The sequence below is a fragment of the Simochromis diagramma genome, unplaced genomic scaffold (genome assembly GCF_900408965.1).
Source record: "Simochromis diagramma unplaced genomic scaffold, fSimDia1.1 OVJJ01000321.1, whole genome shotgun sequence".
NCBI lineage: Eukaryota > Metazoa > Chordata > Actinopteri > Cichliformes > Cichlidae > Simochromis > Simochromis diagramma.
In genome coordinates, this window is record NW_024386772.1 from 8,257,735 (window position 1) to 8,273,378 (window position 15,644).

Here is a 15,644-nt window from a genome sequence, read left to right on the forward strand (position 1 = left end):
TCATGCCCATAAGACCCCTTTGAACTGAATTGAACTGAGCAGTGTTTGCATCCTCCATTCTTGTAATCTTCTAATGTTGGTGAACAAAGCTCAGCAGGATTTCCCAGCGAGATTCTGATTTCTTCACATCCACAATATCCTTTCTTTCTTTATACTCAGTAAACACATTGAGCCACCGTTCATTTTTCGTGTATAGCATCCGATATGCTTGTCCTAACCATTTGGCTTGGAAGAATATGAGTGTTATGTAAAAATAAGGTGCAGCAAATCTATTATTACCAGCACCCTGTGAGTGCCATCTACAGTCTGCAACAAAACACTGCAGTTGTACCAAGCTGCTGCTATCTGAAGCATGGTATGATTACCAGCAGTGACAGTGTGGACAGGGTTGTTTACACCTAATGAGTCAGTGCATCTATGCATGTTGATTATCGCAGCAAAATATGGGCCTGGAGATGACTACAACAGCAGTAAATATCAAAAAGTTAGGTGTGGTTAGTGGTATATGTCTGTGGACAGATTTTTTTCCAAGACACAGTCATACAAAAACATGTGGCTGGGATCAAAATAGAGGTCGAGTTTACAGATCAATGTGGTTTGACCCAAGGGTAATGATTAAAGGATACTGGAACTATGGGGTCAAAGGGTTCCGTGGCCTTTTTCCACAAAACATGGTTGAATATCCAGTCTCTTTAATATTCAGTATGTAATTAGCTATTTAAAGTAAGTTTACATTTTACATATCATTATCCTGGGGGCCTGCTCATTGGTGTCACAGGTCACTCCATCCATATGAACTGGAGCTCCAACCATAGGTTGTATATGAAAGATAGAAGCCTGATAATTAATGATAAGAAACAGGCGAGTCAAATGCTAAAATTCTTACACACCACCACACTCACCAAAACAAAGGCACAATTGTTCTCTAGTGGTGTGTATCATGCAGTATTGTAGTGCTCCAAAAGCCATCAACACCTCTAATTTGGTTGAAAGATGACATGACTCAGATGGGTACAGTTGCATGTGTCAGTACGCTAAGATCATAAATTTAAGCTACAACAATATGAAATGTTTTAACAACAAATAAAAGCTCAACCTGCATAGTTGTGATGGAGGAAGAAATTAGCTAATGTGATTTTTCCCCTATCACTGTGTCCTAGCCTACTTTATCCCTGGGTTAGCACTTGTTTTAAGGTGTAGCTCCAGAATGTGCTGCACTTTAAATGCTTATAGAAATAGTACGACATTTTCAGCAACCCTATGAAGTATTTATTTTTAAAGTATTCCCCAATTGCCTTTAAATAGAGCAAGGATTTTTTTAAACATTTAGCCTCACTGATGCTAACAGTCAATTGTGTATTTTTTGGGGGGGGGGGATGACAGCCTGCAGTCATTTGAGTTTTCAACAAGTCTCCCACACGTCTCCTGAGCAATCCCAGCCCGCTGTTTTTTCGTCAAATCCCCCAGATTTAGTGGTTCTCTGGCATGGACCTCAACCTTCACTTCACCCCACAGATAAATAAGTCAGGGCTTTGTGCAGGGCTGTCAGTAATGTTCACTCTGGTCTTCTCGAGGCTGTTCTTCACCGGGAGCGACATATGTTTTGGGTCACTGTCATGTTGGAAGTCAAAACAATGACAAATGTAAGTAGCGTCTCTATGCCCAGAGAGCTCTCGCTTCATCTCATCTGACCAAAAGCACTTGGGAAAATTTTGACAAAACCTTTACATTTCCTAGCACGGCTACAAATTTTATTGTGCCACAACACTCACTACTACGTAACTAATTCAGCAAATAAAGATGCAACGGAACAATTTGTATTGAACACAAGTGCTTTTTTATTGCAAGTATTTATTGGTACCTCAAATGGTTCCCATGCCAGTCACTGAACAGAAACCGCTCCAAGGTACTGAATGAGACAGTTGGGCTGCTGGTCAGGGGCAATTTAAGTTTTACATATTTACATTAAAAGGTGGAACTGTTACAAATACTGAACTAAACTCATGGCAATGCAAAATTAAAGCTCGTCCCCATATCCCTCTGAAAGTTACACTAAAGACATCATTAGCATAGCAATAAAGGCACTCTGCTGTTTGTTATCCACATACTGATCTTAAATAAGAGAAGTTCACTTCTGGGACTATTACAGTAAGACTGATGATAGAGTTGATATTTTAAAAGAAATAATAAATGGGAATTTCAATTTGTTAAATGCACAATTTACCAGGCAAACGACAACAGAAGGCTAACGCACTTCATATATTAAACTGACTTAAATTAGAAATCTAAAAAAAGCAGCATGTCAAGAAAAAAAAAAGCAGGCATTCTTTACACAAGGTTCTACGCAACAACGCATACAATACAGCACTTTGAATTCAAGGCCCACGGGTCTTTCCATTACAAAGGAATACACACTCATTAGAGCACACTGCTTCAGCACAATGGGGAAGAACAGAAAATAAGAAAAAATAAAACATGGAGGCCTTGAATCTTAATGTCACCTTAGACACCCTAGCTGACGTTTTTTGTGTGAGATATTTCAGTATAAACCTGGTGCCAAAATCAAAAAGTCAGAAAATACAAACAGGTGGAAAAACACCACTGTAGTAAAAGTGGATTATTCAAATATATTAAAGCCTAAATGGTTTAAACCCTTTTACTTGGATAATACATTTTACATGTTTGTAAATTATCAAACTGTCCAATCTTTTTTGAAGCAAGTTGCTGAAATCAAATCAATTCTGTAGGCTTTCACTTACAGCTATTTTGGAAACGAGGCTTCAACATTTATGAGCATTTGCCTCCTTTTCCTCCTCTTTGGTTTAATGTGTCCGTCGCAAATTTACTAAACGTCAATAAACACATCCTGTCAGGCACAATATGTGACTGTTATAAGCTATGAGCTCGTAGTGCAGTCCCTTATTAATTTACCAGCCAACTAAGGACCTCAAAGTTGAAAAGACAAAAAATAAACTTGAAATTGATATTGAGATGCTTTTTGGCATCACGATGTCCAAATAGATTCTGTAATTAAAAATTAAAAATTAAAAAAAATTAAAACTTGTTTACCTCAAACAGGCAAAAGTTAGAATTTTAACTGGTAATATCAGTTTTACACAAGTCAATAAATAATTAGAACGAAAAATCTGCAAAATCTCGTGCCGTTTCAAATGTTGGCTTTATTTAATTTATTGATACTGACTTTTTATAGCCTGACAGATATGTGAAGTCTTTAATTATATTTTTTTTTTCTATTTAATGTGCTTATTTTGACTTAAAAAACGCAACGCCTAATGTTTTTTTTTGTTGTTGTTAAGTAACCAAAATTATAAACCAAGTTGCATAGGTACCTTGGGATTTTTAATCACAACTTTTTCGTCACTATTATTGCATCCATTTTCACCTGTTAAGTTTAATTTAGGATAAAAGCAATGTAATGGACAAATCTTAAAGAACATAGCAATAAGCCACACTTACATGCCATATACAGCAAATGTATGGAGGATATGGTTGTTCTCTGTTACAGTCACCTATACCAGGGAAAACAGTGGCTGAGAGACTGTGACAAAAAAAATTAATTGAAGCCACATGCAATAAACTTGTGGTCTTGTTGCCTTTGTAACGGTTGCTTCAACCAGATGTAGTAAGTTGCCATTTTTAAAGCAACTTTCGTTGGGGTCAAGTTGGCACGCAATAAATCGCCAAAAAGAGAAAATCTGTTGCCAACTACATACACAGAAATTCACATTAACTACTTACATTCAGAGTCAAGCCAGAACCTCACAGATATGAAACACAGATTCCTGCAAAAATAGTGACATAGTTTCTGTAGGACAGTAATTTAACTGCAAAATAGCATGGGTGCTTGACAACCTATCAAGTCCCCTAATGCAAAACGATGCAAGGCAGCAAGACTGACTCAGAACGACTGGAATATGTTTGCAGTCTGCATTTATAAATTAAATGGCAGATATTTGTCAGTCTTTGCTAATCTAAGAGTGACTGCAGTCAGTCCAACTCAAATCGTGACTGCTTGGCCCTGTTCAAATGGCAGAGGAGATCTAAAGTGGTCACCCACAGGTTGAGGGTGTTGCACATTAAACCACTGGTGGCTTGTGGCCATAACTACTTGCAGTCCAACAGCAAACAAATTCAGTGCAATCAAACTGTTGCAAGAAGGTTGCCATCCTACCTTTACTCATGTGTGACTGAGCCATAAGACAGACATTATAATCTGTTCTGTATTGGACTTTTTAAATATATTTTTAAATACATTAATAAAATTCCTACACTGGGTTGCAAGAATGCCTTCTTTAGAAGGTCTACACCGAGTCAGTAGTATATAATATAACGAACAAGCAGTCTGATTTGATGCCTCTAAATAAAGTTCTGAGGAGTGAAGTATTAAAAGCACTTTAAAGTCACAAACATTAGCGTCCAGAGGGCTCTTACAATTAATGAAAAAAAGCAAACAAGAATCAGCCCTATCGAGGAATCGGATCGTCTTCACGAGGGGCAACGCTTCAGCTTTAATTAGGTTTAAAAGTAGCAATTTAAATACTTAAATAGATAGAAAATTTTTGCTGTATTTTAACACAAACTGTACACATCTGGTATCAATACATATAAAAATTACAAGTGCAGTTATTTTAGAAAGGAAACCCTTTGATAAGTCATTATCAAAAATACGTAGCATTAGTAGCACTTTTTGTTCTTGTTTTCTAGTAAACTTTACAATGCTACATTACACTCCAAAAAGAAAATGAGATTTTTCTTCTTCAAGTCCAACTTCACTGCAGCCGTGATACAGAAGTCAATGACCACTACTATAATCTTCTGACTCTGGATCCACCTTTTTTCTCGCCTCCTTATCCATTCTCCTTTGTAAAGCACTTCCTCTTCACCATCCACTTGCTCCTCAGTCCATCATACGCTGGCTACTCGGCTCTCTCCTCTTTAAAATTTAGTCAACTTTTTCTACTTTGCCAATGATCTTCTCCTCAAAGATGGGCAGGATAGCGTCATCTTCACGTACCTCTTCAAACACCACCCCACAGTCAAACTCATCGCTTACCTTCTTGAAATAATACCTAAAAAGAGAAAAAAAAAATAATACAAGGTCAACTTGACTTTCTTTGATACCAGAAGACACCCCACATGTTACCCAGTAGCACCGTGAGTCTCACCTGTAATTTCCTTTCTTTGTTAACAGTTCTTTGAACTGGCCCAGCGTGACAACCCTCCCTTTGACAGAAGTCCTGTAAGGTATCAGCTCCTCACAGAAGTAGTACGCCACAGTAATGTTTTCACATGGCTGCTTTTTAGTAGCTTTATGTCTGAAAAGAGTACAGAGAGGATTTTTTTTTTTTTAGAACATTTGAAGTTCTCTCATGTCCAAAGCTATGTAAAACATTTTTCACTTAAAAGACACACAGAGGGGAAAAAGTCTACTTTGAATAGAGTTTGCTGAGACTTAGAGCAGTGACAATTGTAAGTTATTCAAAAAAATCACAGCAATAGATGGAAGAACAGGGGAAAAAAAGACTAATTGAATTCATGGACTGGAAAGGAGGTTTACATTTTATAGCCTGTGATTTCATGATGAATCAAGGCCAATAATCACAGCTGAGAGATGTCAATGAATAAACAGCTATCATTAGTCAACACGTTACTGTAGGAGTGCATTTACATAGCATCGCATCCATCTGGCCTCTAACAGATGGCAAAATGCAGGTGGCCGTTTTTCCATCGATCTAAACACACAGCTTTCATTATAGGATACATACATTGGTTTTGATGCATTCGTATTAATACGTCTCTGCCGCATGATTTTCTCTTTTCTGCAAGAATTGCGGATGCAAATTAAGCCTGATATTCACAATTTGCTTCCAAAATCCTCATCCTTGTGAGTCACAGGTGGTCATGCAAACACGACACGCATGCTTTTGGATTCAGTGTCACATTTACCAAAGATGTCATTATCCACCTCAAACATGCTCCCTCAAGTAAACATCCATAAATCTAGTTAGAAATCACAGAAAGATTAGAGAGAAGATACTTATGACTCCAGAATTTCTGTGATAACCTAGCCTTTAAGCTTCTTTAATAAGACACTTCAAATAATCTAATAGCAGTACACAGCACAGAGAGCATAAAAGCTTCCGAGTCTCAAAAATGAAGAAAATCTAATCTGTAGAAATCTGAGGTAAAACTGCTCTCAGCTCTGACCTCAGTAAACACTTTCCTGATGAGTTTAGAGCAGCGGTGTCAAACATATGGCCCGTGGGCCGGATATAATTGTATCAGGCGAGTGAGATAATTTCATATGTCAATTATTAATGGCCCATTGGTATGTGCGAGCCGAATCTTCAGCCCTGCTGGGAATCCAGGAAGGAGTGGGACTTTATTTTGATGGGCACACCATCCGGCCAATCACATGCAAACCTTTATGTGAAACAAGAAAGGGGGGCAGACGTTCTGAAGCCAGCCAGTATAGGCATACAGGCCAGGTACACAGAAGTAAACTCAAAAGTGTCGGGAAGAAGTGAAGAAAGGAGCAAAATGTAAAATGAGCATCATCCAGGTGCATTTCAGTGATATTGGAGGCTGCAAAGCTGATTGCAGAATTTATTAAATTAGGAGCTGCCTAAAGTGATTCCAGTTTTTATTTTGAGCCATTTTCCACCGTGGAGGACAAAAGATGTCAAACATGTCCAGGCCTTAAACCTCATGTGTGTTCTCCATAGTAGGAGAAAATGCATAAAAACACCTCCTTGAAAGTAACTTAATTTATAATACTAAATATTACATAAAATAAACTATATACAAAGTGTCTTTGAATGGCAGAGATGCGGGAATATTTGCATGTAGCACAGAGCAGTGGCTCAGTGTCTAAATGAGTCTAAAAGGCCTGAATGTGCACTTGAAGCCATTTATAATTCTTATAATTCTTAACTTGTTTGATCTGCTGCTCACCACAAACAAGCACAAGCAGACATTTTGGACTTTTAACTGTATTTTCATATTTTTTGCAGCTTTTCCTATTGATAAAACCCTCCCTTGTAGCCATTCATACTACACAAAGTAATTAAACAATAAATAATCAAATGACAGAATAGTTTCTGCTTTTCACTTTCTACTGTAGACATTTTTTTACGACTACAGCTGAAAAAAAGGACAGTCTGGGCAATGAGCTAACAGAACTTGTTTTGTAATTTTACACATTTATTTCTTACAATTTAAGTCCAAAGAGTCAAGACAGATTTCTTTCTTTGTCGCAGGAGCCTTTTCGTTATCGTGTAGAAAAACGGAATTTCTTTACACTGACAGGAAGGCGGAGTTTCACTCGTCCGGCCCACTTAAGATCAAAGTGGGCTGTATGTGTCCCGCAATGTAAAATGAGTTTGACACCTCAGGTTTAGAGGCTCCGTCATTTTGGGTCACAGTGAATAAAGTTCATTTTGTAAAATACGGCCCATCTAAAAGGACTGGTGGATTCTCCAGTTTATGCTCATGTGCTAATGAATCGTGAATAACAAGTTCAGTTTCAAAATATTAAGACGGTGATGACAAAAACGCTTTCGAAGAAAATAAGTGACAACAGTGGCTACGCCCAGCTTTTATACTACCAGTGATGCAGGGTTTCCAGTATACGCCCCAGCCCACAGCTGTCTCACCAAAAGTATCAGAAATTCTATATTTATAATTTAGATTTATGTATAATTATAATTCCTAAATACTATTATTATTATTATCCTATTATCCTTCATATTTTCTGTATTCCAATTTTGCTGTCATCTTTAAGTAATTTTTTTAGAGGTGCGTACTCGAGTTACGGAAAGGTCCGGTCAGTAAACGAATGCCAGACCTCGCAAATCTAACAGGAGGATTCAGGAGGTGGTGTCACGTAATCTTTCTTTCATCTGCAGTTCTCATGCTCTTCCTCATCTGGTAAGCAGCTATCAGGCAGTCAGACATCAAACAGAAATACGTGTTTCTGAGGGAACTGTACGGGCCTGACTGCTGTGCGACCCCTCTGGATCACCTCCAGCACATACCTGAGAGACCAAAAAACCCCGGTGGTTAGACACAGACCAGCTTAAAAAAAAAAAAAAAAAGAGGTGCACGGGCTAAAGATTTTCACTAGATAACAGGGAAAGGGCTGGTTTTCTCTTTTGTGGCTTAACTAATATATATAAATTACAGTCGGTGACATTAAAACCCTTTTCAAACCGTTTACACAAGCTTGTCTGTGCCTTTTAAATCTCTTTGTATTTCACAATATATTTTAGATTTCTATCTGCTGACACCCAGCAATGACTTAGCTCCCAGAGCTGAAGAGGGGAGCAATTGTCACAAGTACGACAGAGCAGGGTACAGATATGGCAGAATATTATATTCTTTGGAAAAACTGAAGAACTAAACAAGTGGACATGAGTCATATCTGTTCTTTTACCTTTGCTTAGGCTGCAATGTTCCGGACTTCATCTTCTCCTCCTCGAGTCGCCGGCAAACCTCCTCCAGCTGAATGAGGGGGCTGGGAGCTGGGTTGGGCGGCATGGTGGGATCCTGGATGAAAGGGTGAGACGGCTGCACACTGTTCCGCAGCTGACCACTGATGCACGGATGCATCGACCCTGTTGAGCCGAGGCGGGATCCTTCATGTCCAACAGTCCTTTTGGACCCAGTGGTGCTCCTATGATAAAAAACATATCAGCAATTTATTTAATAAAATAAAGAAACATGCTTATTTTAGCATATTTTAGCTTTACTTGTGCACTGGTGACGTAGCGGCATGAGCACATGTCTAAAATGTTTTCGTTTTATTTAATTAAAAAAATATAAAAAAGGAAAAAAAATGTATGTTTTCTAATAAAAGGTAATCACTGACCCATATGGGCTTCTCTTATGCTGAACCATTTCTTTCTGTCCTTCCATCAGCCACAAAAGGATCTTCTGGTTTTTCTCCATCTCCTCTCCAGGCCCCGGCATGTCATAAGGCCGCAATTCCTCACCTCTCTTTGATGCTCTTTTACACTGTGTGCCACCTCTCCCGCTGCAAAATAGAAAATAAATAACTGATAAGTAGAAAACAACAGGTATTTTTCATGTGTGAATTCAGTTTTTCTTAGTTTGTTCCTTACATGTACCCTGCATAGTCCATGGGGTTGGATCCCATGCCGTCTGCATAGCTGCGAGACTTTGATCCGTAATGACTTGACTCGATGCTCCAGGGAAAGCTCCCATGCACATGCGTGACTAAATCAGCCTCCACCTGCTCTTTGGGCTTGCCCACGCTTGTGTGGTGGCTATGGTGTTTGTGGTGGTACAAGTGGCTAGTTTCTCCCTTGAAACCGTGCCTGGATGCATGTTTACCCTGGCCTGGCATCCCAATCCCTTTTATCCCTGGGAAACCGTCTGGTGAGCGCGACTTCGGAGAATGACGGCCGGTTCCCGGCGACTGGCAGCCCGGGGTCTTCATGACTCGCTGCACGTGATCGTCCAAGATGCTCTCTGGGTTTTCTTCATGAGCATCTCCGACAAAAGGAGCGCTGTAGGTGTTGTCAGCATAGCGGGGGTTGTAATTCTGTGAATAAGCACCAGGGGGGAACCTGTGACTGGATAATGATGTTGCTGTGGCCATCATGACTTCGTCAGCCTCCTCTTCCTTTAGCACAAAAATATATACGCACAATGTAAAAGATAAAACCTTGAAATAAAAATCTAAATAAAGATAAACACAACATATAACACAAAGAAAACACAAAAAAGGCTAACCTAATTTATAAATAATGTATATATACTCGTAGCATGGATTACAATGAATGTTTAAATCATATAGCAAAGAAATACAAAATATGTAAACGTGCATTTTATTTATTCACCAGCTGTGTTCCATGTGCACTATCAGCACAACTGATGCTATTCCACCAGGCTGCAGCTGCAGTACTTATTTCAACCTGAAGATGGCAGGTTTAACCTTAAGTTGAAATGTGTGTTCTCCCTCTTAATGCAGCAGTTTGGAGACAATCTATGAATACAACCGTTTCAGCATCCAAATAGCATATTTCTGTGGCTTCGTGTCATGACAAGCAGAACTGCTACAGCTCGAGCGCTGACTGACTGGGACAAAACTCTCTGACAGACTCGTCTCCAGGGGGATTTAAAGGGTGGGGTGCTGCAGGCTTTCATAATAGGTTTTGATAAGCAGGCACTGTAGGAAGTGCAGGACGTGCAATGTTAAACAGAAAGAGTGAACGGAGAATGCCAGTCAAGAACTGCATGGTCATGTTGTTATTCCTATATGGCCCAGGATCTCACGCCTCTGTTAACAGAAATACTTTATTCTAAATGAAATACTGACACATAACAAACCATCATAAAACATTACTAGATTTTTTTAATGTAAACTTCTAGGAGTGTAATGTCTCTAGAAATCCACACTTGAGCTCGAGCATTTTTATTTGATACTCGTGGTTGAAAAAATAAATCCCTATCAGAGATTACCGATCATGACAGGATCACGAATGATATATAATTTCCCCTCTTCTAATTTGTTTCCACATAATACTTGATGTGAATGATATTTTAGCTTAGCACTAGCATGCTGTCATCTTAAACGAAGCAGTATTAAGCAAAGGGCAGATTTACATGAGCACTTTAAAACTATTTCTCCACCTATTCAAACACATGTTGTTTACACCAAACCAAAATGAGCACCTATTTACTACAACGGCTCTTGACTTGTGGTTAAAACTGATGACACAGTCATCATGTAATCCTCCTGCCCCCTGTAATCTCAACAGTCATGCCAGTAGGTTGTCCAGGGCGACAGTAAAGACCTTAAGCATTCAGTTTTACCCTGATAATAATATATTCATCATAATTTCCCGGGGAAATTTGGATAAAGAGAAAACATTTTATTGTAGGTGGAGAAATGAGCACCATACGCCTTTTATTTTGCCTCCTGTATAAAGTTGGGAACATTTTGGCAGAGAAAGAAGAATATGTATATATGGAAAGACAGATTTTACTTTTCATTTTTAACCAGCACAAGCTCAAACCTTTCATGCCAGTTATGTCAATAATTAAATCAACCTTCAATAGATCTCCACTTGTAAACATGCCAAACCATCTTTTGAGCGCTGCCTCTGTGCTCGCCATCCTCTTACTCCAACTGTGTGAAAAGGAAACTCAGCCTGTTCCTACACGCAGTTAACTTTCTCATGCCCACGGCTTTCTTAGATGCAGCTGTATTGCAAAATATGACCCATGCAGCCAAGTATTTTTTGGCAAGTTTTTAAGTAATTGATGTTTCTTTACATCTCCGCGTTCCATCCGGATATCTGCGATAGCCGAGCCCACAAAATCCACACAGAACAATGAAGAAGAGACGAGCAGATGTTTCAAGGAATCAATGAGAGCCCTGCTCACAATCTTTTGCCGATAATTTGCTTACTCCGTACAATAATCACATTATGTGAAGTCCTAATCAAATTTTGTGCAGAATGCATGACGGAGCTGTGGAAAGCTGAAAAGTTGCATTGTCATGGAATCAGATTTTGGATTTTTTAACAAGATGGCACACCCTTAAAAATCTAATTTTATGCTACAGACATCATAACTATATCACATTTTACTGCTTCTGATATCCTCATTTACAAGCTAAAACCCAAGCTCACATTTCCAAAGTATTACTTGATGAATGGCGTCCTCGCCTCCCGTTTCCACAGGCCAAACCTTCAGCTGCGTGATGGCACCTTCTTTCCTTTCATAGCTACCCACATAAATTGCCTGCCTTGAGACTTAATACTTGGCACCGTACACTGAGGGAGATTTCATTTGTGGTTTCAGGAACCATTTCATCAACATTCAAGTGACATCAAACAGGCGGCTCACTGTTCCAGGCTTACAAGTGGCGGCATGTGCAGGTGCTCCATCTGATTCACAGACAAAGCCAGATTGCTGACAGGCCAAGGACAGAATTCTCCAAGTGATTCATAATGTTTTTTTATTCCCTATTCAAATGGTTGGCCTCATTAATTTCATTAAGGCCAGGTGGATTTAAGTCTCCTTTGTTACTGAAGACTTAAAGCTCAACGGCCGAGCACACACCTCACAGTCTGGCTCAGAAATAAGCATCGGTAGAATCTACTGTTACACTTCAACCAGCAATCTGCTTTTCAATAAGCTTTCACAATCTATTCAAGTATTCTTTTATTAAAGTAAACCAAACTTAGTAAATTGGGAAAACAGAGCTCTTTGATTTTACCATTTGCACTGTGAGGACTTTAAATGTGATCTTTAAAACCAGCCCTTCATGTTGCAATCACAAACAATCTCTGACTCAAGCTTTGCAAATGAAAAAATGTTTTAAGTTTAGTTCTTTAGGTCACTGTACTGCATTTTTCATTATTAGCTGACATATTACTGATGATATAGCAAATAAAAAATGATTGTTCCTTTGCCCCAAAGCATTTTTAACTTTAGGAACTCATATTTTAATTTCCCCTATCCCCTCATCACTAAAATTCTTCAGTTGTGTTACACAGTAGTAGCAATATTCAGCTCCTAACGCTTCCTCACATGACTTGAATGTGTAACCAGTAGCTCTGCACTGTTGAGACTATATTAGAGGTCATTCAGTGAACACGTGATTCCATTCAGCCTGAACCTCTGTAGAAACCGCTAAAGGATGCTTCTTATTCATATAAACTAGACAGAATTAACAAAATACAGCTTCTGATTGTTCTTTCAATAGTATACGCTTCTTCAGAAAACAGAGAGAACATACCAACTGTACTCTCTTCAGTCGTTCCTCTAGTTTCTCCTGAGCCTCCCTCTCTTTCAGTACGCCCTCCAGTCTCCTGATCAGCTCTGCAGCAAACCTTTCTGGCTCCACGTGTATATCCTTTGGAATCCGGTTTGGGCGCTGGAGAAAGAAATGTCAAACTGTAAGCACTGCTGCATTACTGTCAAAGCCACTTCAGCAGTCCCAGGATGTTTTCCCACCTTGGCCTCCAACATCCTTTCAGCAATCACATTAAAGTGCTTAAACATAAGCAGGAAGACATTAAACTAGATGGTGTTGAGTGTTAAAAACACCAAAGGGATAATAAATTTAAGTATTAGCGAATGTGCCACAACTTTACCACTAAATATCACTAAAGCTGATGGGCTTTTTTTCAGTATGCTTCATTCACTGCTGTAAAATACTCTTAACCTCGCAAGTCTGAGTATTTGCTCAAGACTGATTGGTGTGAACCATGAAAAACCTTAAAATAAGTATTAACAGTAATTATTTCTGAAGATGTGGGTTTGCTCCCCAGCAGTAGGGACTCACCAGTTTGGTATCTGAATCATTTAGTCTTCAATTCAGTTAATAATATTTCATTGACAAGTGTCTTGCCATATTGTACAAAGAACTTTTACAGAAGAATATCAGGGCAGCAAAACCTTAAGCTTAGGAGAGGTTGACTAATGGAAAAAGACAATGACAGAAAGAACATAAGTATGAATGACAAGACGTTAATCTTATTGAAGTTTTAAGGCATGAACTAAAAAATATTAATGATAATTTTAATGAGCTAAAACTGTTTTGTTGGAATAAAATGGCACAAAATTATTGTTTGTGCTGCTTAAGGAGGTTCTCTGACATAAAAGTAAGATAAGATAACTCTTAATTGTCATTGCACAGTCATACCTCGTACAATAACACAACGAAATTGGAAAACTGTCCCATGTCGGCACTAAACACAAAAAAAACCACAACACAGTAAACCTTAAAGTGTAAAAAAAAGGTATGAATAATAAATTAAAGAATGAATGTTCATTGTGCATTATTGCCCCCCCACAAAAATAGCTAATCAGGTCAGCTGTTAGCACTGATTAGGGCTATTGCCCCGTTGTAAAAACAATAGGGCAATGTAGTTCATATATTTAACTAACATAAAGATCAAATCACATTTTCTCATAAACACAGTTATCTTAGAAATACATCACTTACATTATTTTACTTACTTACATTATAATACATATATTTGATAAAGGTGTCTTTCTTTGTGAGGACATAAAGAGATTTAGACCAGATTTAATAATGGCCTCATTCTACAGATATGTGACAAATTCAATTTAAAGCAGGAATGCTTGGTCCCTACAGTGAGGCGGATCCACCAGAGCTGTTATGCTGTGGGAGCATTTTTCTGGCATAGCTGGGCCCAACTAGACCCCTGCTTTTCCGGGTGTTCGTCTTTCATGTCTGTCATGATGGAAGTAGTCTGCTGAATTGAAAGACAGTCATGCGTAGGTCTTGTGGGGGTTGGGATGAGTATCAAAATGATGTAAAACATATGCTACTGCTTTTACCATAGGCATATTTAAACCTTGTTAACCGACTGCAGATTTAACACACCACACCACCACAGTCACAAAAACTCTAAATGGAGGCTTTGGGAGAACTGTCCAGTAGAGTTCCTGGGACCTCGAGAATTAACACCAATGAGCACTAAAGCTGTACCAGCATCCATTAGCCCAACACCTTAGAAAGACAGTTAATGTTGTTTTTTGTCCTTTTAAATAAGGTTTTAAATAATATTAAGCACTGCATGATTTCCTTCCACTTTTCCACCACTTCAATTTATTTCCTTGTTTGATTGCTTTTTTAGTGTACCTACCTTTAAGTATTTGTATGTTAATATAATTACATTGTCATTTCAAATAAAATAAATTCTACTGAAATTCTACTTAATTACACAGGAACTGCAACTTTAGTCTTGGGTTTTTTTGTAAAGTGTACAATTTCTTCTCCTGTCAGTGTATGCAATTACACTGCAATCTTACCTATTCAAACTGTGCCCCCCGATTTGAATCCAGTAAGTGCAAAAATAACTTGACAAGAGACTCTTCTTTAAACATATTTAAAACATAATCTCTGTTTTTTCTTATTAAAAAAAAAAACTGAAGAGTAATTTGTTAGGGGTAGAGATTTGGGCTCTTCTATATAGTCAATTCTTACATCTTAATGAGAGGCTGGATGAGGCATTTTAATTTGACGCTTTACTCCAAGGCCTAATTAGAGCTCGAGTTTCCTACCAAGAGAGAGCAGGAGCTGCAGAGGGAGGCATCAGGCTGTCACAGGGAAAGGTTCATGTCTACTAGGCTTCAAGCGCACGCAGCTTAGGAAAGCATCAAGCTGCATTTAGACAGACTACTCTTTCACCATCAGCTATTCTTATACTCCATCACAGGACCCCGCGACACAGCAGAGCTTAAATATGCACATCTCCAATGGCGGAGCAGAGGAAAATAAGCCAGGAACCGACAGCTAAAGGTGTCGAGGCAGAAATGGAGAGAAAAGGGAAATAACCCATGAATAACTCACTGGAATATGAGGTAGTGGCACTAGCCCATTTGCTCTGGCACTTTCATGCATCTCGCGGCGATGCTGCTTGCGGTATCTGTAGGGTGGAACCCCATCTCTGGAATTAAACAAAGACATTTTCATAAAACATGCTCATGAATAAACAACAGAGGCAGCTTTGAAGTTGAAAGCTTTTCACAGAATTTGTGCCTAAAATGAACACCTAGATAGTGATTAATTCGTAAAGCAGGACAGGTATGCTCACAGGCTAATAGTGTCCCTTCTG

General features: G+C 38.8%; 1 protein-coding gene across 7 annotated transcripts in view; it reads right to left on the bottom strand.

The window, feature by feature from the left end:
- Window positions 1-1,817: 1,817 nt before the first annotated feature.
- axin1 (axin 1) overlaps window positions 1,818-15,644 on the bottom strand; it is a 29,666-nt gene continuing 15,839 nt past the window's right edge. For 6 of the 7 annotated variants that reach the window (XM_040046635.1, XM_040046611.1, XM_040046625.1 and 3 more), the window contains 7 exons: window positions 15,380-15,476; window positions 12,794-12,931; window positions 9,144-9,667; window positions 8,891-9,055; window positions 8,456-8,695; window positions 5,187-5,336; window positions 1,818-5,090 (listed from right to left, as the gene is read on the bottom strand). In XM_040046635.1, the coding sequence (XP_039902569.1) occupies window positions 4,964-5,090; window positions 5,187-5,336; window positions 8,456-8,695; window positions 8,891-9,055; window positions 9,144-9,667; window positions 12,794-12,931; window positions 15,380-15,476 (1,441 nt within the window). In that variant the 3' untranslated portion in view covers window positions 1,818-4,963. The remainder of the gene's footprint in view (window positions 5,091-5,186; window positions 5,337-8,455; window positions 8,696-8,890; window positions 9,056-9,143; window positions 9,668-12,793; window positions 12,932-15,379; window positions 15,477-15,644) is intronic. The other variant, XM_040046647.1, reaches the window with a different exon arrangement.